Below are 25,994 nucleotides of genomic sequence, written 5' to 3' on the forward strand. Positions count from 1 at the left end.
GATGGTTTGTTCGATTCCAGTCGTGTTTTATTTTTTTTTTTTTTTCAAAAAAATGCTCGCAATCTGTCGAAGACATGATTCATATTTTTAGTCGGCTCAGTGCTCCCGAATGAAGATTCGCCCGTAACGAAGGAATCGTATTTGCTCGTCATGACGCCGAGCCTCTGCTCCGGATCTCTGCGGCAAATCGTCATCTGCCGCTGGTTGAGTGACGATGACGATGCTTCTTTTAGTTTCGTCGCCGATTTTTTCCATTTGACGGTGACGATTGTCTAGCCTGGCCCTTGTAGAGTGAATACTCATGATTGTTATCCTGGCTTCAAATGTAGTCTCGAGACTCACAAGCTCTGAGCCTTTAACTATCTGCTAGGTAAAATATATTGAATTTCAGAAACTGTAGCCAGTACCCGGTCAACCAGTCAGTGATTTTCGATAGCGATCGATATAGATTCGTTTTGAACCGTTAGCGATCGCCATCGTTGGTCAAAGATCTATAAAGAATTATGAAGACTGGTTGGTCGGGTAGCAAGGACTTTGCACCGCGAATCCTTGAATTAACAGAACATTTTACCCTAGCCCGATATACAAGATGAGACTAGGGTTCAAATTTGTAGACTTACCCCGTAACGCACCACGAAAAGGTGATCTACCCGCGTTACGGGTTTCGGGAGCTGGTTGGTTTCCGCTGTCCGCTGTGCTGACATTTCCATCACCTTAGCTGTTCTAACCTTCTATGCCTGTGTCATCTGCGCTATTCAGGTGTTCACCGTAGTGCTACTTTCACCTTACGATTACCTCGCATCCGTCCGTCAAGATGCTCCCATCCTTATCTCTGCACATTTCAGCTTGAGTTTTTGAATTTCAATCGGAATTGACACTTTTTGGTAAACGATCTTCAAAATAGAACTATATTCATGAAAAAAATGAATTCTTCAGTGTTGGGGAGGTAAATCGGAATGCTTGATCATATTTTCTTCTTAATAGTGACCCTTGGTTGATTTATAACTGTTTATGACCGACTATTACCGAACGTTTTATATATCAGGGCGTTTTATCAGATGTTTTACAAAGATACGAAAAATGTACATCTGTAGGTTTCTGATTTGCACGTCACTTCAGCGCGGCATTCTTTCTGGCAGAATTTGATTTACACGACTATTTTGTTGTTATGAATCAGGGGAGGGCTATTTGGTCAACGAGTTGGTTAAACACTTTTTAATTGGGTTTAGTAAAGAATTTCACCGTTTGTTGTACCTTGGTCGAAAAAGCACATTTCTATGATTGTTACATGATTTTTTGCACTTCAATATCCTAATGTTGATATTATAAATGATTAAAAATATGCAAACGAGTGATCAATAAACTTTTTTTCTTGTCCCATCAATATATAGATAAGGAGAGTTGACTGCTGTTTAGTAAGACCTTAGCAGTCGTAACTAGCGATGGGCGATTTTGAATCGATGTTCCGAAAATCGATGTTTTCATTCCGATTAATCGATTTTTTGAATCGATGTTTGGGGCATCTGAAATCGAGTGAATCGATTCTCTTTATTCGATTTTTTGATTCGATTCATTTTGTTGAAAATTATGAATATTTCTCAATGGCATGATGAAAAATAAATCAAATTTTTAAGCCTTTTGCAATAGTAAATCTGTTCTATTGAGTTTCAGAACTGATGTAATTGAGGTGTATTAAAATTGAATGTAATTGCATTTGGTCTCATTTCAAACTATATTTTAAATTTGAATTCGATTCGAATCGATTCAAAAACATCGATTCAAGAGATTCGATAAAATCGGTGAATCGATTCAGCAGTTCAAATGTGAATCGATTCAGTAACATCGATGTTATAGACAATTTTACCCAACGCTAGTCGTAACCCAAAAAACCCCACAGTATGCTGTCATCAATATAAAAACCAGAAGTTTTTTTTTTAATTTGTTTAATCATTTATTTTCAATCAATACTTAAAACTAATTAGTAGACAGTTTTATTTTTCTTGGTAAACGGCGTAAACTAGGATAAACTATAGAATTTCTTCGAAATTTCAGTGGTTAGAACTTTGTTTAGACGCAAACTAGGATAAACTATAGAATTTCTTCGAAATTTCAGTGGTTAGATATTTTTTTAAGACGCAAACTAGGATAAACTATAGAATTTCTTCGAAATTTCAGTGGTAAGAACTTGGTTTAGACGCAAACTAGGATAAACTATAGAATTTCTTCGAAATTTCAGTGGTAAGAACTTGGTTTAGACGCAAACTAGGATAAACTATAGAATTTCTTCGAAATTCCAGTGGTTAGACCTTTTATTTTACGCAAACTAGGATAAACTATAGAATTTCTTCGAAATTCCAGTGGTTGTGTACTGTAGATTTTCGTCTGTTTGATACCGACCCTTGAAAGGTCGGTCGCAGATGTAGAAGTTATTGAAATTATTGAAACTACAGTGGTATGTGTATTTTCAACACGGACGCCCCTCTTTCGAGGGGTGCAAAAAACGAATTTCTAAAACATATCCGAAATTAGAGTGGTTTGGTATTAAGCTTTCGCAAATATTCTAAAACGACCTAGTTTTGAAGACATCCGCATGAATCATTCTAGATGAGACAGACATAAGACTTGACCCCTCTTTCGAGGGGTGCAAAAAACGAATTTCTAAAACATATCCGAAATTAAAGTGGCTTGGTATTAAGGTTTTGCAAATATTCTAAAACGACCTAGTTTTGAAGACATCCGCTTGAATCATTTTAGTTGAGACAGACATTAGACTTGACCCCTCTTTCGAGGGGTGCAAAAAACGAATTTCTAAAACATATCCGAAATTAAAGTGGTTTGGTATTTTACATTCGCAAATATTCTAAAACGACCTAGTTTTGAAGACATCCGCATGAATCATTCTAGATGAGACAGACATAAGACTTGACCCCTCTTTCGAGGGGTGCAAAAAACGAATTTCTAAAACATATCCGAAATTAAAGTGGTTTGGTATTAAGCTTTCGCAAATATTCTAAAACGACCTAGTTTTGAAGACATCCGCTTGAATCATTTTAGTTGAGACAGACATTAGACTTGACCCCTCTTTCGAGGGGTGCAAAAAACGAATTTCTAAAACATATCCGAAATCAAAGCGGTTTGGTATTAAGCTTTCGCAAATATTCTAAAACGACCTAGTTTTGAAGACACCCGCATGAATCATTTTAGTTGAGACAAACTAGACTTGACCCCTCTTTCGAGGGGTGCAAAAAACGAATTTCTAAAACATATCCGAAATTAAAGTGGTTTGGTATTAAGCTTTCGCAAATATTCTAAAACGACCTAGTTTTGAAGACATCCGCTTGAATCATTTTAGTTGAGACAGACATTAGACTTGACCCCTCTTTCGAGGGGTGCAAAAAACGAATTTCTAAAACATATCCGAAATCAAAGCGGTTTGGTATTAAGCTTTCGCAAATATTCTAAAACGACCTAGTTTTGAAGACACCCGCATGAATCATTTTAGTTGAGACAAACTAGACTTGACCCCTCTTTCGAGGGGTGCAAAAAACGAATTTCTAAAACATATCCGAAATTAAAGTGGTTTGGTATTAAGCTTTCGCAAATATTCTAAAACGACCTAGTTTTGAAGACATCCGCTTGAATCATTTTAGTTGAGACAGGACATTAGACATGACCCCTCTTTCGAGGGGTGCAAAAAACGAATTTCTAAAACATATCCGAAATCAAAGTGGTTTGGTATTAAGCTTTCGCAAATATTCTAAAACGACCTAGTTTTGAAGACACCCGCTTGAATCATTTTAGTTGAGACAAACTAGACTTGACCCCCCTTTCGAGGGGTGCAAAAAACGAATTTCTAAAACATATCCGAAATTAAAGTGGTTTGGTTTTAAGCTTTCGCAAATATTCTAAAACGACCTAGTTTTGAAGACATCCGCTTGAATCATTGTAGTTGAGACAGGACATTAGACATGACCCCTCTTTCGAGGGGTGCAAAAAACGAATTTCTAAAACATATCCGAAATCAAAGTGGTTTGGTATTAAGCTTTCGCAAATATTCTAAAACGACCTAGTTTTGAAGACACCCGCTTGAATCATTTTAGTTGAGACAAACTAGACTTGACCCCCCTTTCGAGGGGTGCAAAAAACGAATTTCTAAAACATATCCGAAATTAAAGTGGTTTGGTATTAAGCTTTCGCAAATATTCTAAAACGACCTAGTTTTGAAGACACCCGCATGAATCATTTTAGTTGAGACAAACTAGACTTGACCCCTCTTTCGAGGGGTGCAAAAAACGAATTTCTAAAACATATCCGAAATTAAAGTGGTTTGGTATTGAGGTTATGCAATTTTTCTAAAACGACCTATTTTGAAGACATCCGCATGAATCATTTTAGTTGAGACAAACTAGACTTGACCCCTCTTTCGAGGGGTGCAAAAAACGAATTTCTAAAACATATCCGAAATTAAAGTGGTTTGGTATTTTACATTCGCAAATATTCTAAAACGACCTAGTTTTGAAGACATCCGCTTGAATCATTTTAGTTGAGACAGACATTAGACTTGACCCCTCTTTCGAGGGGTGCAAAAAACGAATTTCTAAAACATATCCGAAATCAAAGTGGTTTGGTATTTTACATTCGCAAATATTCTAAAACGACCTAGTTTTGAAGACATCCACATGAATCATTTTACAAGTTTGTATAGAGATTAAACTTATCCCCTCTTTCGAGGGGTGCAAAAAACGAATTTCTAAAACATATCCGAAATTATAGTGGGTTGGTATTAAGCTTTCGCAAATATTCTAAAACGACCTAGTTTTGAAGACATCCGCTTGAATCATTTTAGTTGAGACAGACATTACACTTGACCCCTCTTTCGAGGGGTGCAAAAAACGAATTTCTAAAACATATCCGAAATTAAAGTGGTTTGGTTTTAAGCTTTCGCAAATATTCTAAAACGACCTAGTTTTGAAGACATCCGCTTGAATCATTGTAGTTGAGACAGGACATTAGACATGACCCCTCTTTCGAGGGGTGCAAAAAACGAATTTCTAAAACATATCCGAAATCAAAGTGGTTTGGTATTTTACATTCGCAAATATTCTAAAACGACCTAGTTTTGAAGACATCCACATGAATCATTTTACAAGTTTGTAGAGATTAGACTTAGCCCCTCTTTCGAGGGGTGCAAAAAACGAATTTCTAAAACATATCCGAAATTAAAGTGGTTTGGCATTAAGTTTTCGCAAATATTCTAAAACGACCTAGTTTTGAAGACATCCACATGAATCATTTTACAAGATAATATAGAATATAGACTCATCCCCTCTTTCGAGGGGTGCAAAAAACGAATTTCTAAAACATATCCGAAATTAAAGTGGTTTGGTGTTTTACATTCGCAAATATTCTAAAACGACCTAGTTTTGAAGACATCCACAAGAATCATTTTGTATGCTTAGATAAATTTAAATCCCCTTTAGTGGGTCGTAAAAAACGAATTTCTAAAACATATCCGAAATCAAAGTGGTTTGGCTTTCTGTTGAAGACATTTTCACGAAAGAGACCATGTTACCTCATGCATTTTTGACACTCAAAGTCCGATGCGACGAAAACGTTCCAGCTGTGTGCGTATCAGCTGCGATCATACCGGTAAAATCGCAAAGTGTGTGTTTCAAACATCATGTCGATGACTGTCAGTTGCCGGCGAAAGTGGTATCCTCAATTTGTTTCAACGATGCTGCATTTTCTTGAAAATTCGGTTGGCCGCTATCCGACGGGATTCCAACGCTTCATATCTATTTGAAGAAATCAAAAGAAGAAAATATTAGTACTGTATGAATGATACTGAAATTTCAATGAAAAGATGTGTGATTTCAAAATGGCTGACACTAATCGCCCATGTGTTGAGCGTATTCTTCTACCAAAATTTAACAGTATTTCTACTAATTTATAATGTTCAAGACTGATATCACCATAATCTGTAATTAAGAATATTTTACCTATTTTTCGAAAGCGTCGCTACGCTGATTAATGCGGTTTACATCCAGCACGAACACTAGTAACATCCGGTACGAAGGCGTACGGCAGCCATCTTTGCAAATTTCTTCCGACCGGCGTGGCAGGAAACTTCTCGAACTATTTTAGCACCGTTACAAATATTTTTCTTCGAGAAATATTTGGGCTTTAGCTTGCGATTATGATATATTACAATCACACGATTAATTTTCAAGCATTTTATACACTTTTACTGAGCGAGACTTGTCCGTAATACTGAAACCGGTTTCCGACACTGAATTATTGATTTTACGTTGACATCCATAATTGGAATGATTTTTTCTGCGGCACTATTGAAGAGCTTTGAATTTTAGACTTATATAATCACGTTTTTGTAAGCACTGTCGTTTGTTCACACCAAAACTCCAAATCAGAATACTTCTGATGGACAAGGAATTACATTTTCACTCTACTGCTACTGGACTGTTCTGCAGTGCGACGACTATGTGCGCTTTGCTTCACTGACGAAAACCGAATGATGCTGAATACGAACCCGAGCGGGCTATTTATTTCGTTGCCTTTCGGTACGTTCGTTCGTATTCAGCAACCGGTACTGCGGCAACGAATACGCCCGACATCGGTACCCACGGGTATCACAACTACAAGCAGCGCAGCGGAGATGTTCAACTGCTACCCGGATCGAAGTGGTCGCAGCTGCAGAACAATCCAGTAGGATGGGTATGAAATCCAGACGGAGGGCTTACCTAGGGATGTCCGTTGAGCGATTTAGTGGTTCTACTACCTATCAACTAATGGATTTTTTTATGGGTAAACCGAATAAACATTTGTTATTTGATAAATTATGTTTGTTTTTTTTTCTTTTTATGTATTTTTATTCGTATGATCTTGATACTTCGTTATTACATTTTTACTATGATTTCAATTCAACTTATATTCATTAGGATTCTGAATTTATGCTATTGGTTGGGTTGTTTCGATTTAAACAGCTCGAAGATTTATTATTACAATGCTTAGACATATCAGAGTCATCATAACAGGAATCAGGAGAAAACAGTTTGATTCTTTATGGAATATGACCTGACATTTTTCTGAGAATATTTCTATTTTTTTAATTGCTCGTTACTTTACATGCATTACTGTATGCATTTCCAATGATTTTAAGGAATTTCATCAGAAATTACCTTGGGTATTTGCCCAAAGATTCAGTTATAACTCCGAAAGCTTCTTCATGTTAGATAGATGGATAGATATTTTCAAAAATATCAACAGAATAACCACAAAGTTTAAAGCAGAAATTACTTCATATATAATTTCAGATATTTTTTAAGAAAGCCTTTAGTCCTCAAGCTTTTTTTTGTAATTCTCCCATTGGTTTCCTAGAACATACTCCAAGGCTTCCGTTCTAAACATGTTGGAATTTTCAACCAGAAACTTCTCCAAAAATGCCTCCTGGTATTTCTCAGGATTTCCTACAGAATCGTACTTCTTTAAGATTTTGACAAGGAATTTCTCTATGGATACCTTCAGGAATTACTCCAGAGAATGATCCTAAGATTTCTTTGGGAATACCACCAGTAAATGATTAATTGCTAAGATAATTGAGGAAAAAAACAAATCAATTTTAAATCTCTATGAAGGAACTTCTTGAAACAAGATATCTTTAAGAAATTGTGTAGGAATGAAAGGAGGATTTCTTGGAAAGTAGCTGTGGTGTGGAACCTCAAATTAAATTTTGAAAATTCTTGAGGAACTGAATCACGAAACACAGGTCGAATTTGAAATGGAGGAATTTTTGTAACAATTCTTCGGAATGAATGTGGAATGGCGCAGAAATTCTTGTCGAATTTGTTGAAAAAAAAATCCCTGAACGAATTTCATTAAAAAGTCATGAATTTGCCTTTGCGGGTCTTCATGGAAGAAATTTTGTGGGAATCTTTGGAACGTCTATTTTTCAAAGTAATTCGTGGGAAAACTACTGGAGGTGCTAACGTTAAAGTGCTCAAGGATTTCCTGAAGTAAATTCTTGAGACATTCCTTTGAGCATCTTATGAAAAATTTGTGGAAGAATTTGTTTCTAGAGATAATCCTGTATTAGTCTGCGAAAGTATTCCAGATGAAATTTCCTGGGAAATTACTAGGATAATTATTGAAACTTTTTCTCGAGATATGTGTGAAGAAATTCTTGAAGAATTAGAGTCGTACCAGTCTCTTCATACATAATTTCAGGTATTTTTTCAAGAAAAGACTTTCTACAGGATTGTACTTCAGAATTTCTCTAAGATTTTGACAAGGAATTTCTCTAAGGATACCTTCAGGAATTACTCCAGATAATGCTCCTAAGATTTCTTTGGAAATACCACCAGTAAATGAGAGATTTCTTAAGGAAGTCTTCAAAGATTTATCTAAGCATTCTTCCAGGAGTTTTTCGTGATGAAATTCTTAAATTAGAAATTAGAAGATTTCATATATTAATTGTTAAAACAAAACAATTTTAAATCTCTATGAAGGAACTCCTTGAAACAAGATATCTCTAAGAAATTGTGTAGGAATGAAAGGAGGATTTCTTGGAAAGTAACTGTGGTGTGGAACCTCAAAACTGAATCACGGAACACAGGTTAAATTTGAAATGGAGGAATTGTTGTAACAATTCTTCAGAATGAATGTGAACAAAATGGCGCAGAAATTCTTGTCGGATTTGTTGAAAAAAAAAAATCCCTGAACGAGATTCATTAAAAATTCATGAATTAGCCTTTGCGGGTCTTCATGGAAGAAATTTTGTGGGAATCTTTGGAAGATCATTTTTTCAAAGTAATTCCTGAGAAAACTACTGGAGGTACTAACGTTGAAGTGCTCAAGGATTTCCTGAAGCAAATTCTTGAGACATTCCTTTGAGCATCATATGAAAAATTTATGGAAGGATTGATAGAGGTATGTCTTAAAGAATTTCTAGAGAGAATCCTGCATTAGTCTGTGAAAGTATTTCAGATGAAATTTCCTGGGATACCACTAGGATAATTCTTGATTTTTTTCTCAAGATATATGTGAAGAAATTCTTGAAGAATTAGCCCCGTAACAGTCTCTGAAAGCTTCTGAGACCCTCTAGAATTTTGCATTAAAATACACTGCAAGCAATATAAGAAAAGCGATCGTTTAGAGACCAATTTGGTTAAATGGAGTTGCATAAAAATAGCGACTAGAGAGAAACCTGATACCAGTCCTAGATATGTGAATCCTTTACTGATAAAATATATCCAGAGATATTATAAAAATTAATCATGTTTAGATAAGTCGATCAAGTTCCATACCCGAAAAGATCCTCACTGAATAGCTCAAGTTGCGTTTCGATTGAGGCGCAAATGATTGACGCAAAAATCCTTTGTCGTGAACATATTCTACCATGAAATACTGCCTCATAATATTTTCCCTGATTGTAATCAAAATTCCCTGAGAATTACAGTTTTTTTTTTCAGATTGAACAAAATTCCTTGATAATTCTAGGGGTTTGCAGCTAGTACAGCAATTCTAGCAGATAAAATTTTTGCCTAATTATTCTGAACAAAAATCTGATATTTGTTTCTGTAATTTCTGAATCATAATAGGAGTTACAAAAAAAAAATCCATGAGTTTCACACAAAACACCGCAAAATGGAGGGTTTTCGAGACAAAAACATATTCGCGCTAAAATTGTTGGTGGTTGGATTAGTTGAGATTCCTGAACAAAATCATGGGTTAATATCTGTCAAAGCTGCTCTAACTCCTGTAGGGACAACTGTCGGAACGCGTAACTAAATTTACGACATATTTTCCTTCTTTCTGAAAAATCTTCTAAACGTACAGGATTATCATATGAATGTTTAGAGCTATTCTGAGTATTTTGTTTTTTTATTATTTTAAGGACTTTTTTTCTTAGAATAGATAGTTAGTACATTTGATGCATTAAAAAAATGGCAAATTACTATTTGAGTCGAAAAAAATTTTGAAATTATGGCATGTCTTACTATCTGCTTCAAAATGTTTTAAGTCATTACTTAATGCAGTTTTCGATGAAAACCATGAAGAATAAATTATGAAAAATTTAACCTTGTTAACAAACGTTTTGTGGGTTCATGCGTTTTTGTGTAGTTATCGGGCGTTATGTGGGCGATTGAAATGAACATGTCTTTGTAGATATCATGGTAGTCTTTGAAGATTATGTATTATATTGGCCAAACAGACAGTAGATCATGTGATCAAAATAAACATTTGTTCATTTCTTCTTGTTCAATGTGATACTGCTTATCTATTGATCAGATAATTCAATAAAAAAAATCCTGAAGACTGTTCATCGAACAACCCTCGATTTTGGACATCCCCAATTCCGCCTCTTTCATCTTTCTTTTGTTTTCTGCAGACTCACTGTACGACACCTTCTATACCCAGCGCTTTTCCACTACTTTTGGTTCGTACCCAAAATCTTCCTAACGTCTTCTTTTCGTTTCGTCTACCCATATACCCATGCATCTTTCCACCGACAATCTTCATTTCTACCACCGGCAGCGCGCTTGCCTGGAAAACGCATTCTTTGTGCGTGTTGGTTTGGTACGTTTCTTACGAAATTCAGCAAAAGTAACGATCGTTTTCTCCGCCGGAACGTCCTATATATATGCATGCAGTTTGTTCTTCGGTTTGGCGCGGTTTCATGTTTGCTCGGTACCTGCAACTGTGACCGCGTGTTTTCTGTCTACTATTACCTCCCTTTAGTTGTCAGCCATTTTGAAAGAAATGCTACGAAAATCCCTTCAACTTACTGCATGTGTAGCTTAGACACTAGGACAATTTCCATTGCAACAGTTCACTTTTATGTACATTTTTTTCTTGAAATATTTGCCAAATTACGAACATGTTTTTGCTGAGCCTTTTCTATGTACTTTGTCAAACTGCTCGTATCAATTTCGCTTTTCATACTTTTCAAACAATGATTCAAACTTAATATGTAATTCATATTTACCTTTCAATATTTATCGTAATGATTTCGAGAACTTTTTACCGTTGTTTTTAGTGTGTCACGATGTATCCAGAAACTCTTATGCTGCAATTGGAAATATTCAAAACATACATGATTTATTTAGCCACATTTGATAACTTTGCATAATCCTTCGATGATTGCTATACTGGGTCCTTACACTTGCTGCATTATCTTACCTATGTAGATATTTGTGTCCGAAATACACATATCCTAAAATATATCTGGAAAGTGTTTTTGCGTTCTTTTTTTAAAATGATTTTTGTCATCAGTGAGATTGTCTCTCGTTTATAGGAACTTATGTTTTGACTGATTTCGAAATGAGATTAAAAAACTACCGTTTAGCGTTGAAGTAGTGCAACGACAATTCTTATTGTTAACAACATCCAAAAATCCGTATGATTCGTAAGATACATGCGTTTTAAATTATATTGAAAATTTCGTATATCTTCGTCAATTGGAAAGATTTTTCATAAATATGTTTGAACTTTCGCACAAAGAATCGATTCGAAATGTTGAATTTGTTGTGGCATTATTTGATTTTCTCTTCAATAGTTGATTTTAGCTGGATAAATTCGAAATTATTTTATCTTTTTTAAGTTTGTGGTTTTATTAAATGCTTCTAATTCACAGACAAAAATATAAGCCTGTCTCCCATTTTTCATTTACAATGGAAGTCCAAAATACGATGAAAATAATTAAATTGTGAATCACTGTTTTTTTTTTTCATTATTTTGGACCCCCAAAATATATATTTTGGTTCACCGGCATTTACAAGGCCTAAGATACGTCAATTTGTTTAAGGCCCAAGTAAAAAATTTCATTCGATTTGTCCATTATGATTTTGTTCCATTTTTAATTGGGCTTCAATATGCATAGCTCATGAATTCGAAAAAAAAGTTTGTTCGACATATTCCAAACACAAACAGTTGATGCAGGTATAAAACTGTCGACTAGCGAATTGAATTGATTTTCAGATTCAAACTAGGATTTTTTTGGAAAATGGCCCGGAGCTGGATGGTTCACTCACCCCTAGGGGGGCGTGACGACTTTTTAGCGGGTCCGCGAAGCTATTGAGAATAACTGTCGTTTTTCGTGATTGATGAATAAAAGTAATATATCTCATACTAAGTTCGTTACAAGAAAGCCTTTGATGCATCACATATTATTGAAATTTAACTTATTTTCCCTTTTATAACTACGCAAATATTGAAAAACTGCTTTTGATGTCATCCTATCAATAAGAAATTGCACACGAGAAATCTTTGTTCTGCACGCAGCTGTATTAATTCTATTTCTTATACGTTGCATGTTTCTGCATTGCGTACTTGATAGTAAAGCTAAGATCTTTTTAGAGGTATTCATATGATTTTTTTTAATAGTTGTCGCTTAATCCTTGTCAGTTATGATTTTGCAAGTTTACTGGTGAGATCTTGGAACAATTCCTCTGTGCCCTGGCAGTTATCGACTGGATTAAAAAAAAATCATTCACTGTTTCCATTCAAACCACTTCGGCTGATACTTGTATAGTGATCATTGGTAGATTTTTCTGCGAAGTTACTTGACGGTACTGGGGCAGTATGAACACCCGAGGCAGAATGGACACCCCCGGTATCCTTGCATATGTGAATAATTTTACACTTTAGATGCAAACAGTATTTCAGTTACTTGTCGAAAGAGTAAGTTGTCCACTGAAATTTCAGAAAAAAATGTTTTGAACTTTGCTTTTAAACCAAAAAAAGGAGCATGATTTTATTGGGTTCAACCATTATAACATTCACATCTCACCAAATAAGGTTTCAGAGGCAAATGACTGCAAGTTGACCGAAAATGTAGCTCTTGACTGAACCTTCAATTATTTATGCTAAATTCAAAAATATAGTAGATTTTTTTTTTTGCTACTTTGAGACACTGAAAAACTTATATGGAAATTTTCTTTACTGTTCGGACAATATGGACACCGGGTGACAAACTAGAACTGACACTTTAAAGAGAAAGAAATGGAACTTCATACACAATTTTTAAACCCATTTTTGCAAACAAAATATGTTTTTTCAAAATTTGGCAACAATGTTTAACAAATGCTTGAGAATTCTAAAAAGCATACTGCACATGAAAAACTGTATAATATTCGTGTCTTTACAGTCAAAATAGGAAAATTCCTAAGGGTGTCCATACTGCCCCGTGTTCCCCTATGTGTTAAGGTTTTCAAAAAGTTCTTTGGGAAATTTTTAACTGGGGTCCAATTTTAGCCTATGAGTTACTAAACGTTCAATTTTATGGAATTTACTGTGGGAAAACTTACTTTTGCAAAGAAAAATCACCAGAACAGATTCATTCTACCTACAATATATAAATAAATAAAATAGATATGTTTACGATGAATAACGATGTTCGAAAACCGCAAAGCAATCCGACACTTCTTAATACGTATGGAAATAACAATAACAAAATTGGTCAAAATTTCCAAATGTCGGCCCCCAATAACTTTTTGCTTAAGCAGCGGTTTACGTTGCGGTCTTTGGGAAAGATCCTAATCATTATCTATCAAAGTTTGCATTTAGATTTCTTGAGAGATCAATGGGGGACCTCTGAAGATTTTTCTATGTGTTTTCTCATATTAAATCCCATATAAACTTGAATTAGCTGGCGCCGAATGATATAGTTTTACCGATAGAGCTGAAAGTTTTCCCAGCTGTTATACTGCCGTGAATCGCAAGTCAGTCCCATCTGCATTTTTGTCAAATTTGAGTTGAGTTCGGAAAAAGGAGGAAAAACAGCAAGTCAGATTGTCCCATAATGAAAAGTAACCGCATATCAATCCCACTACAGATTTCTGCACCGTGTAACACAAAAATGAACCGTGTTTTGATCATATTTATATTTTTCTCAGAAAGATATCGCAGTGAAAAGCAAATTGTGGATGTTTCATTAAGATTAGGACATGTTTCAATTCTCTGGAATTTTTTGAATATTCGTATGGAAAACGAGTTTGGAAACTTTACAGCCCATTTTCTCAATGCCTACTTTTTACAGATGGGACTGACTTGCGATTCACGGCAGAATAGGACTTGAATAACGCCTGAAAAGTGGACCGGACTGAGAATTTATATTTTTCATAGAATCAAATCCCACGCTGATATCCATATGCCCCAAGTCTAGTTTTCTCAACTTCAACTTTGCTTAGATATGTTGGACACATGTTGGGCAGTATGGCAATTATAATTATTACCCAGCAGGCGGATATAAAGACGTTCCGTTATTGGCGATATATCGGGATGTCCATAATTTGCTTTCGATATTTAATATTTTCATTTCATAGATCAACAATATCGATATTTTCATTCGATATCGAAAACTAATCTAATGGTGCAAATCCATTCACTGATCATGATATTAAAGTCCTTAAAAATCAGCTGGCGGGGAGTAAAAATATCTGAACATAAGGAAAAAATCAAATATTTTGCAATATCAGAACGCCCCTAATTGAATATTATTTACTTGACAAATGAATATCAATAAGATGTCCTAGTAGAGTGGTTCAAAAAATCCGCCGAATCGATTCTAGATCAAATTCTGGGTGTCCTCCCAACATTTGACCTTATTCGGGTGAAAACTGAGACTGCACAAGCCCTTCAAAGTTTATATGGGAATTACTATGGGAAAAGCAAGCAATTCTTTCAATTGGTCGTAGTGTTTGCCTATGTGCTTTTAGGGAGAGTTATGTTGAGACTGTGAGATACATTCATCAGCTACAACTTTGCTGAAGATAGTTTTGAAATCGGATGTCTCAGTAATTAGTTATTGATTGAATGAACTACTTGCGAAATAAAGCTTAAAGGTCGTTATAGACAATTTTTTTTTCATGAAGAAGTTACGTCAGTGTGTCAATATTTTCCTCGAAGCTCATTATAGTGAGCACTTCTGGTCAGTCGACCTCTCATACAAAGGATCCCTAGTAGTATGTCCCATCAATAACTGATAATGGAATGTGCTATCACAAGTAGTTTCTCTTCACCCCTTTGCTTCAATGGGGAATTTGGATCAAATTTGATTCAATTTGTGATTAAATATAAAAGTGTTAAATTTCAGCTTGATAGGTTAGCTATGAATTAGCAAGCAAGCAATTCTAAATTTATATAAGATTGCAAAGTCACCAGAAATCTCCATAAAAATTTAGTTATTGAGCTCGACAGATTTTACGGAAAAGTATACCAACAACCGCGAAGCGAGCCGACGCTCAAATAAAAGTTATTTTCCCATAGTAAATGCCAAATAAACTTTATTCAACTTGGCGCCTAATAAGGACATTAGGATGATGTACTCATCAGAACTTTCAACAACGTTAAACTATTGATAAACAATCAATTGGTCGGTGTTTAGACAGACCGGACTAGATGATATTTTGGAGTGCTAAAGATTCGCTAAGGGCTCCATCAATTCGGATGTTTTAGACGCTCTTTTGATAGAGATGTATCTTCAAATAGATAAATTCCATTATTACAGAAAACAATGCAAAGATTTTTATATTCCGAAGGCCTGAGGTACGTTTTCCTGATACCATTAAGAAACACTTGGTCCAGTCGACTGCAGTCTGTCTGAATACCGACCAATTTACGAGCGTATTGCAAAGGCCCAAGCTAACGGGATAGTTTTTTTTTGGCTCGCAATAGTGTTTTTTCGTTTCGCGGCCTTGTTTACAGCGAAGTTGTGGTGACTTCAGTTGAGGACAGAGATGTCAAGTAAATTTTTCAAAATCTGGAAGATTTTAAAAATTTGTCTGGAAAAGTCTGGATTGTTTGTATCGTATATGGAGAACCTTACAAATTATTTACAAAACCTTACAAATTAATTTCAAATTTTTATCCGGATCTTCCAGATTTTTGGAAAATGGGGCCTCAAAAATCTGGAATATTCCAGACAAATCTGGAAGGTTGGCAACGCTGGTCGAGGATGGATTACCAACTGGTGAACTCGTTTCATGCTTATGATAACACACATTTTTTCGTGGTAACGTTACGTTTGTGAAATTTTCACAATATTTATGGATGATTCGTCACTAAAAGTGTCGGCATAAAACCTTATTCCTTTTTTAAATAATTTTAATATTTTAATATTTTAATTTTAATCTTTCTTTTTTCGTCAGTCCTAAAAATAACCTTTGAATAGTTCGATATCATAAATGTCAACGTACTACAGGGTTACGTTTTCTTAGATGACCAGTGGCGATTCCCTAACCTCATAACTACCTGTTCTACGTATATATTTTTTTTGGATTTTCACAACAAATGCGTATCTAATTAGTAGGGAATGGTAGATGACTAATTAATTCTTCTTCTTTCTGGCATTACGTCCCTACTGGGACAGAGCCTGCTTCTCAGCTTAGTGCTCTTATGAGCACTTCCACAGTTATTAACTGAGAGCTTACTGTGCCAATAACCGTTTTTACATGCGTATATCGTGTGTCAGGACCCGAAAAGATCCTCGACTGGTGGGATTCGAACCCGCGACCCTCAGCTTGGTCTTGCTGAATAGCTGCGCGTTTACCGCTACGGCTATCTGGGCCCCTAATGATGAATGACTAAGAGATGACTAATTAAACTGAAGTTAAATTAATCGCATAACTTACCAAGAGTTTGGTACATATACAGAGTTATCTGTATTTTACACATGTTCTCGAATATTTTGTGACCAAGAATCTATACAGATAGGGGCAATGGGGGCAATATGAACATACAAGGCAATATGAGCCACCCCGGAAATGACCTCAAAAACAGTGTTCTAATATTCAGTGTCATTATGATCTGCTAGAGGATGATTCAAAAAGCCACCATAATGAAAACCGAAAGAATATTCGTTTTATAACTCGAAATATTCACAAAAATGGACGAATTTGTCCTTTGACACGAAAAGCTTATAATTTTGACAGTTTTCAATTAAGGCTATAAGACAAAGTAATTTTTATCAATGCACTGAAACTTTTGACATTGCTGAACAATTCGTGTGCGAAATTAGATCTTTTCATAAACAAAATTATAGGGAAACAGAATATTACTTAAAAAGTGAAAGGGAGGGGCAAAATGAGCCACCTATATTTATGCAAAAAAGGTGTTTGGAACATCAAAATGCATTACCTAAATATGCTAAATCATTTTTTATCAGCATAGTCGTCTTGGTGCACCATTAGAAAAGGAACAATTTGCTAGAAATTAGGTTGAACCAAGTGTCACAATTTAATACTAGAATTACATGGTCTGTTTACTATGTGTAATGAATTAATCAAAAATGAATCGCTAGAATTAATAATTTCAAGCAAAGTTAATAAACTTTACTTTCCAATATTGTGCAGTTTATCATTAGCTCTCATCTATCACCCTCATTCTTGTTTACGGCGGATCCAACTTTCGATAGAATCCTATTCGTTCGAATCCACGGCCCACTTGATTTTGCTGGCGTAAACGAAAATGCAAAACGGTTTTCGATCGAAAGCGCATTCGAACGTAAACGAGAATAGGGGTGTATATTGTTTTCAATAAAAATCAAAGGTTTGAATGAGGTGGCTCATACTGCACGCTATGTCTAAACCAGCAGATTATGCAAATCGAATGTACCTCGGATTTTTTTCGCTAGAGTTCAGTATTTGGTCTATAGTTTCATAATCGGAAGGTTAGAAAATATTCTATCGATCAAATTTTTCCCATACATTTTGTATAGACTGATGGATGTGTAGGAAAACGTGATTTTCATTGATTTCTGTATCTGTATATATAAAATAGCTAAAAAATGAAAAAAAAAAACAAAATTTCACCGTTGGGATATTTTAAAACTATCCGATTATGAAAATATAACCCAATTGCTGAACTCTAGCGAAAAAAACCGAGGTACATTCGATTTGCATAATCTGCTGGTATAGAAATAGCGTATACTGCCCCGTTGTGTGGCTCATTATGCCCTCATTATTGCTGCACACGCAGAAAAACATGGTTTTCAAAAACGCTCAAAATAAAATTTTTAGGTGATTTTAACATCAATTATCGGCATAACATGGAAGAAAACATTTTATAGTACAAGTAACTTGCATTTAAACTATAGTTTTTACTGTTTTTATATGCATTTCATGACGTTTTCCTTAGGTGGCCCGGCCCATATTGCCCCGATCGCCCCTACAGATACAGATTACAGATTTTTTTTTTATGGAAAAATAAAGATACACCAATTCTTCAGAATTTTGTCAAATTTATACAGATACATACTTATTTTTGAAAAAAAAAATAGAATTTATATTTTTGAAAATCTCAAAACTCAAACTGAATTATGACAATTCTGCATTGTTCGAGTTGATACGGAGGTCAATTGAAGTGAAAATGTCAACGAAAACTAATATTTGGGAGAAACAACTTTTGAAAATTAGAACTGACGTAACTTTTAGTTCGGAGGTCTTGAGGTTTTTCAGTGAGGTGAACATTGTTACATTATGTCAAATCTGATACCTTTAGATTTCTATTTGAATGGGTTTGCGGTGCGCAGCCAAACTGGCTACACTGCGGCATCCATACCAATAAAACCTCCACCAAGCTCAACGCAGTTCAGATCACATTGTTCACACGATAACACCAGCAAATAAATTGCTCCGTCTAGAATTAGTTGTAATCGCGGCGTTTTTATTCTCTACACCTTATTGGTGACCCCGACGTGATTCCGGCTCGAGTGTCCGAACGTTTTTCCTGCTCAATAAGTAAGAAAACACACAAATTAATACACTTGGGCGCAACTGGCTGTGTGTCGATTTTTTGCTATCGTTTGCAGATCGCCATTTTGACTACCTACACGACGGAATTTCGCCAAGGCGCCCATCCACAGCGTTTACAAAATGGCGGATGAACAGCGCTTAAAAGATGAAATCGTCCATCTACAACAACAACTGCAAGCCGCACGAGCAGCCGCTGCAAACAACTCCGCGATTGTGAACAGCGGTATTAATGTAAACAATGCTCCTGACAGCTCGATCAACAAAGTTGCCATCAAAATCGGGCCGTTCTGGAAGCGCGATCCGACCCTCTGGTTCGCTCAGCTGGAAGCGCAATTCACGCTGAACCAAATCACACGAGAAGACACCCGTTATTATCATGTCCTGGCCGCCATAGATTCGGAAATATTGGCATGCTGCTCGGACATCATTCGAGATCCACCAGTCGACGGCAAGTATTCGGCGATTAAGGATAGAATCATCAGAGAATACAGCATCAGTGAGCAGAATCGTATGCAGCAGCTGCTGCGTGGGTGTGAACTCGGCGATCGCAAACCGTCACAGCTCCTACGTGAAATGCGGGATCTAGCCAGAGATGTTATCACCGATGAAAAGATTATCAAATCTCTATGGATGCAACAACTTCCCGAAACTACTCAAGCCGTCCTGAAAGTATCAGAAGCTAATCTACAACTTTCGCAGCTTGCCGAACAAGCAGATAAGCTCGCTGACATCACCATAACAAGAACAGTTTCATCCGCTGGTGCCCTGTGGGATGAAAACAAAGATATCGGCTTTGAGGAACTGCGCAAGCAAGTTTCTGTGCTTTCCGACGAAATCGCTGCTTTTCGCCAAGGACGAGGTCGTTCCCGGAACAGGAGTTTCGGCAGACAACCTGGTGCCCGAAGCAGCTCCCGAGATAATCACCCGTATTGTTTTTATCATCGAAAGTTCGGCGCTGACGCAAGAAACTGTCGAACGCCCTGTCAGTTCAAAGCAAAAAACTAAGACAGCTGCATTCGACGACGGGCGAAGGCAGTGAGATTCTACAATCCCGTCTAATCATCCAGGATCCCACGACAAACTTCAAGTTTCTCATCGACACCGGCGCAGACCTTTCGGTTCTGCCGTGCACACCGTGCAAGAAGCTTAAGCCTACACCAGGTATGAATTTGTATGCAGCTAATGGTTCCCGAATTGCTACGTATGGAACCGAAATATACAAACCAACTTTCGGCCTCCGCCGAAGTTTTCCGTGGCGGTTCATATTGGCGGACGTGACTTCTCCAATCCTGGGTGCGGATTTTCTGAAACATTACGGGCTAATGGTAGACTTGCAAGGCAAATGCTTAGTAGATAGAATGACCAACATCAAGGCACGAGGTCAAATCAATTTGATCACTGGAGGACTTTTCGGATTGAAAACATACTCTTGCAGTAGCGACTATGGCGGTTTACTAAGCGAGTTCTCCGATGTTACTAGGCCACGCCTTCCCAAGCAGGAGGTAAAACACGGAGTCAAACATTCCATCAAGGTTGACGGGCCTCCCTGTCATTCTAAGTTCCGCCGACTACCACCGCATAAGCTCGAAGCTCTTCGGAAGGAATTGAAGCTGTTTCTAGAGCTCGGGTACATCCAGCCTTCAAAAAGCCCGTATTCGAGCCCAGTACATTTGGCCACCAAAACGTTGCAAAACGGTAACGTCAAATATAGACTTGTAGGTGATTACAAGCGTCTCAACGATTCCACCGTCGCAGATCGGTATCCATTACCGCACATTTACGACATTTGTCAAACACTCAAAGGTAAGAACGTGTTCTCCGTGATTGATTTAGAACGGGCTTACTATCAAATCCCTATGCACGAATCCGACATTGAGAAAACAGCCATAATAACGCCACTGGGATTGTATGAATTTCTTGTAATGCCTCCTGGACTGAAAAATTCCGGCCAGACATTCCAAAGATTCATCAACAACATATTCTTTGACATGCCGTTCGTTATAGGGTACCTAGATGACCTACTCATCTCTTCGTCATCCGAAGAGGAACACAAAAAGCACCTACGTTTGGTTTTTGAAAGATTACGGGAGAATGGACTACAAATCAACGTAGACAAGTGCCAGCTAGGTAAAGAAAAAGTACGGTTCGTGGGGCAGCTGATAACTACCAGTGGTTGTCAACCGATTCCTGAAAAGGTGCGTGCAGTGGCGGAGTACCCGAAGCCCGACACGGTACAGAAACTGAGACGTTTCATGGCTCTAGTAAACTACTATCGTCGATTTCTTCCACATGCCGCCGAAGCTGAAATTCCACTGCGCAAACTGATGCCTTCAAACAAGAAGAATGATAAAACTCCTATCCTCTGGAACGATGAAGCTGAAGATGCCTTCCAAAAATGTAAACATCGTTTAGTAGAAGCAACGAAGCTAGACTACTATGATCCGGATGCTCAGCTATCCCTAATGGTCGATGCGTCGGATTTAGCTGCCGGAGCCGTGTTGCAACAGAGATCCAGGGGTGCATGGAAACCATTAGGATATTTCTCCGTCAAATTCAATGACCGTGAACAGCGATATTCTACATACGATAGAGAGCTTCTAGCTGTATATCTCGGTGTCAAACATTTCAAGGACGTCATTGAAGGGCGTAATCCTGTAATATTTACGGATCATAAACCACTAACGTTTGCATTCAAACAAGATGCAAATAAGCCAAGCCCACGACAACAACGAATGTTGTCTTTTATAAGCGAGTACACTACAGATCTGATTCATATCTCCGGCGTCGACAACATTCCAGCCGATGTTCTCTCACGAGTGGATGCCATCTGGTTACCGTCTACGATCGACCATGCCGATTTTGCTAGAAGACAGGACTGCGACGAAGAGTTGCAAAATTGGCGAAACAGCAATCCTGATGTTAAATGCTTGAAACATTCTCGGCTCGCTGTCGAATTGCTTTGCCAGCAACAAGGAGATAAAATACGCATTTGTGTTCCTAGCATATACCGAAAAACGATCTTCGAACAGGTTCATCGCCTAGCGCATTCGGGGGTGAAGGCCACACAAGCTCAAATTTTGCAGCACTACGTTTGGCCTGGAGTTAAGAAGGACGTTTCAAATTGGATACGAGCTTGTAACGAATGTCAACAGAACAAAGTCTCCAGATATACGAAGTCGTTTCCTGATCAAATCGAAATTCCCGATGATAGATTCGAGCATGTTCACATCGATATAGTTGGTCCCTTGCCGATATCAAACGGGATGCGGTACATTTTGACAATGATCGACCGATTTAGCAGATGGCCTGAAGCAGCGGCTATTCCAGACATGACCGCAGAAACAGTCGCCAAAACCTTCGTTGAGGTGTGGGTCGCACGATTTGGAACTCCATCAAAACTGACATCAGATCAGGGTCGACAATTCGAGTCGCAACTAATGAAGGAACTAAACGTACTCCTAGGGCTCGAACGGGTGCGCACCACGCCCTATCACCCACAATCGAATGGGATGATTGAGTGTTGGCACCGACCACTCAAAACAGCTTTAGAATCACACAAATCAAGTTGGACCGATGCGTTGCCGTTAGTTCTGCTTGGTTTAAGAACTGCGATCCGAGGAGAAACATCAGCATCCGAAATGCTATACGGTACAACAATTCGCATACCTGGAGCTATGATAGAAAAGCAAACACTTCGAGGCCCGACCGAATCCTTTGTAGCCAACCTACGGGAAAAAATGAATTCAATAGTACCTCGCGCTGCATCTAATAACGATACAAATCGACAGATATTCATCCCGAAGGATATTGGAAACTGCACACACGTGTTTTTGAGAACAGATAAGGTTCGAGCCGCTCTGGAACCACCATTCACCGGACCATACGAGGTCCTTTCAAGGAGCAATAAAATGTTGACAATTAAAGTTAAAAACAAACCAGTAACAGTCTCAATCGACAGAGTTAAGCCAGCCTACTTTGTCAAGGATCCTGAATTAGCGTTAGATCATCACAGGGCTAGTTCGGACCGTATAACTAAAAGCGGACATCATGTTAGATTCCGGATCCAGTAATTTTCTAGGAAGGGGGAGTACTGCGGTGCGCAGCCAAACTGGCTACACTGCGGCATCCATACCAATAAAACCTCCACCAAGCTCAACGCAGTTCAGATCACATTGTTCACACGATAACACCAGCAAATAAATTGCTCCGTCTAGAATTAGTTGTAATCGCGGCGTTTTTATTCTCTACACCTTAGGTTACAATCCTTAACCTTCGGGCTGTCGCGCTGTTGTACTTTGTACAACAGTTGTGATTTATATGCTATCATTTTGCTACAAAGATATCTATCAACACCCAACCAGAATGTATTCCTCAAGAATCTTCTTAACAACAATACTCGACAGTTTTTATTTACAGTGTGACCCTTTATATTGCGGTAAAATCAACAAATGTACATGAAAGTCGCATAATAATGAACGCTCTATGTACGGTTCGAGTAAACCACAGTTTTAAATCGGTATATCTCAAAATCCAGATAATATAGAAACTTGGGGTCTTTAGTAAAATTGATCTGGAGGTGCAGCGCTATCTGATGGTACCTCATTTAATAAGGAATTTGATCGCTAGGTGGCACTAGTGGGCATGGAAGTTTTACTTTTGTTTTGCAAATATTTCAGGATCCTGATCATTTAGAAGGATGGCGTCTTCGGCAAAGTTGTTGAGTAAGTTAAGGACTATCATTGTTCGAGCTAGTTGATTCAAAATTTTGCCACTAGGCGGCGCTAGTGTGAATGAAACTTTTGTTTGCAGATATCTCAGGAGCCTGACCACTTAGAAAGATAGTGTCTTCGGCAAAGTAGTTCAGTAGCTCAAGAACTATCATTATTTGAGCCAAGAAATAGGATATTTTGCCACCAGGCGGTGCTATTGAGCATGAAATTTTAGTTTTGCTGATACTGCAAGATCTTGTGTTTTTAGACATGCACCTTCAGCAAAGTTGTTTAGAAGCTCAGGAACTATCATTATTTTACAAAATCTCGAACTTAAAGGATTAAACAAAGAAATAAATTGAGCTACTGAGCAACTCTGCCGAAGACGCCATCTTTCAAAGTGATCAGGCTCCTGAGATATTTGCGAAATGAATGATTTAAGCTCACTAGCGCAAAATTTTGAATCAACTAGCTCTAACAATGATATTCCATAAGTTACTGAGCAACTTTGCCGAAGACGCCATCTTTCTAAGTGGTCAGGATCCTGAGATCTGCGAAACAAAAGTTTCATGCTCACTAGCGCCGCCTAGTGGCAAAATTCCGAATTACTTGGCTAAAATAATGATAGCCCTTGAGCTACTGAACAACTTTGCCGAATACGTCATCTTTCTAAGTGGTCAGAATCCTGGGATATTCGCAAAACCAAGGGTGTTGTACAAAGTACAACGCGCGACTACTCGCGTTACAAAAATTCGCGCGACGACCGAAAGGTTAATGGATATATATTCGGTAATGCAATGAAAATTTCCAAAATTGTTTGTTTAGCTCTCGTTTTTTGTATGATGTTCATTTTTCCACCAAGAGCTGTTCATTTTACCCACATAGTGCAGGCAAAATGAACATTCGTATCGTTTTTTGCTAGCGATAAATTATGAAAATTTAGCTATTTTGATCTGAATTCGCGTCCTTTGTATAGATATCATCCCTATTTTTGATGTTGTGCGCTAGAACTATACGAATACCTCGTTTTTCTATCAGAAACGAGATGATATCCTTGAGGTGTTCATTTTACCACCCCTTCCACTAATTGTCATTTCTATCTTAATTTTTGATATGCAGATATTTTGCTTCAGGATACAGAAATACAGATAATTCCAGAAGAAAATACAGATTTTTATGTGGTTACCCTGGTTCTGATTAGTAATGGAGTGGCGACTACGAATTGAACGGTCATCGATGCTCATTCATGCTCAATATGGTTTTACTAATAAAATTGTCCCCAAGTAGCATTGATAGCTTAATAACAGTTTATTCAGCCTAAAATGAGCTGCATAAACCGTATTTAAGTTCAATAAGCTGTTATTCAGCTTCCAGTGTTACTTGGGTCATGACTATTTCACTTATTTGCATTAAATTGAGAATATTGAAAAGTATTTCAGCTCTTATTTTAATTTTCTACCAATATATTTTCACGGCGAGACATAAATGCAAAGCTTATCTTCCTGTGGGGCTTGATTGTGGAGATGCAGAGGTATTCTCGGTTTCTAGAAGCAGAATCATTATTAGAGCGTAATTCCTTTCCTATCCTAACTGACTATAAGGATCTGACCGGCGCTGTTGTTGTTCAATAATGTGAGGTCTGCTCAAATGTGCACTTCGAGAATTAGCGAAAGTCTCATCCCTTATTAATTTGGATCAAAGTACATTTCTTACCAGTTCCGATCAAACGCGGCGTAGCAATCATTAACATATACAGTTAGTCTGCTATGATGTGCCAAACAATCAATATACTAATGAAAAACAACTACAATTTTTTAATGAAAAATTTGCAAACATTGTTTGTTGAAGCACTTTTTGTAAAAGCGCTTTTACCGTAAAGAAATAAGTCAATCAAGTCGTAGAAAACTTAGCTACCTTTGACGTAAATGGTCTCTGCTTGGTAATCTTTGACGTATGTAAATTGTCTCTACATTATCACGAGTAACTTCTCTATTCGAAATTTGTAGGTGTCTTTTTTTTAATAGTAGGGTGTTTTATGTATTTTCGGACAGAGCGTTACGCGTATATAATTTGGCCAGCTTCATTTGATTTTGCCGTAAATGGCCAAATTATATACGCGTAACGGTCTATCCAAAATACTTTGATCACAGTACTGTGTCAATATCGATAAAAATCCATAACTATAGGCTTCAAATTATCGATACGATATCCGATTTTAACGATAATTCCGAATCGATATCGAGGATGTTATTTTGTGTCGCGAAAATTTGCTGTACTGAAAAATAAAACAACGAAAACTACATATTATGACCGAGCTTCAGACTATTTGACCAACATAACCACAATTTTATCAGCAAAAATTCTCAGTTACATAAGTGCGCGATTTTTTAAATCTAATCGATTTTCTGTGACAAATTATAACAAGTAGATTTTTTTGCTCAATGTGATATCGCTATTTCTGTGTTGGTGTATGCAAAAAAATTGCCCTATGAACCAAATACATTTAGCATAATAACGT

General features: G+C 37.2%; 1 protein-coding gene across 5 annotated transcripts in view; it reads right to left on the reverse strand.

The window, feature by feature from the left end:
• Positions 1-2,189: 2,189 nt before the first annotated feature.
• The window catches only part of LOC23687805 (spidroin-2), a 40,744-nt gene continuing 16,939 nt past the window's right edge, over positions 2,190-25,994 (reverse strand). Inside the window, exons 5-6 of one of the 5 annotated variants that reach the window (XR_002501540.1) lie at positions 4,510-5,795; positions 2,190-2,720 (exon numbers count right to left, since the gene is read on the reverse strand). Coding sequence is in view for 1 of the 5 variants with exons in the window: in XM_021851176.1 (XP_021706868.1) it covers positions 5,767-5,795 (29 nt within the window). In the remaining 4 variants the exon portion in view is untranslated. Of the gene's footprint in view, positions 5,796-5,999; positions 7,496-25,994 lie in introns of those variants that run through there. The other 4 variants (XR_002501539.1, XR_002501538.1, XR_002501541.1 and 1 more) reach the window with 4 other exon arrangements.

Source organism: Aedes aegypti, chromosome 3 (assembly GCF_002204515.2).
Source record: "Aedes aegypti strain LVP_AGWG chromosome 3, AaegL5.0 Primary Assembly, whole genome shotgun sequence".
Taxonomy (NCBI): domain Eukaryota; kingdom Metazoa; phylum Arthropoda; class Insecta; order Diptera; family Culicidae; genus Aedes; species Aedes aegypti.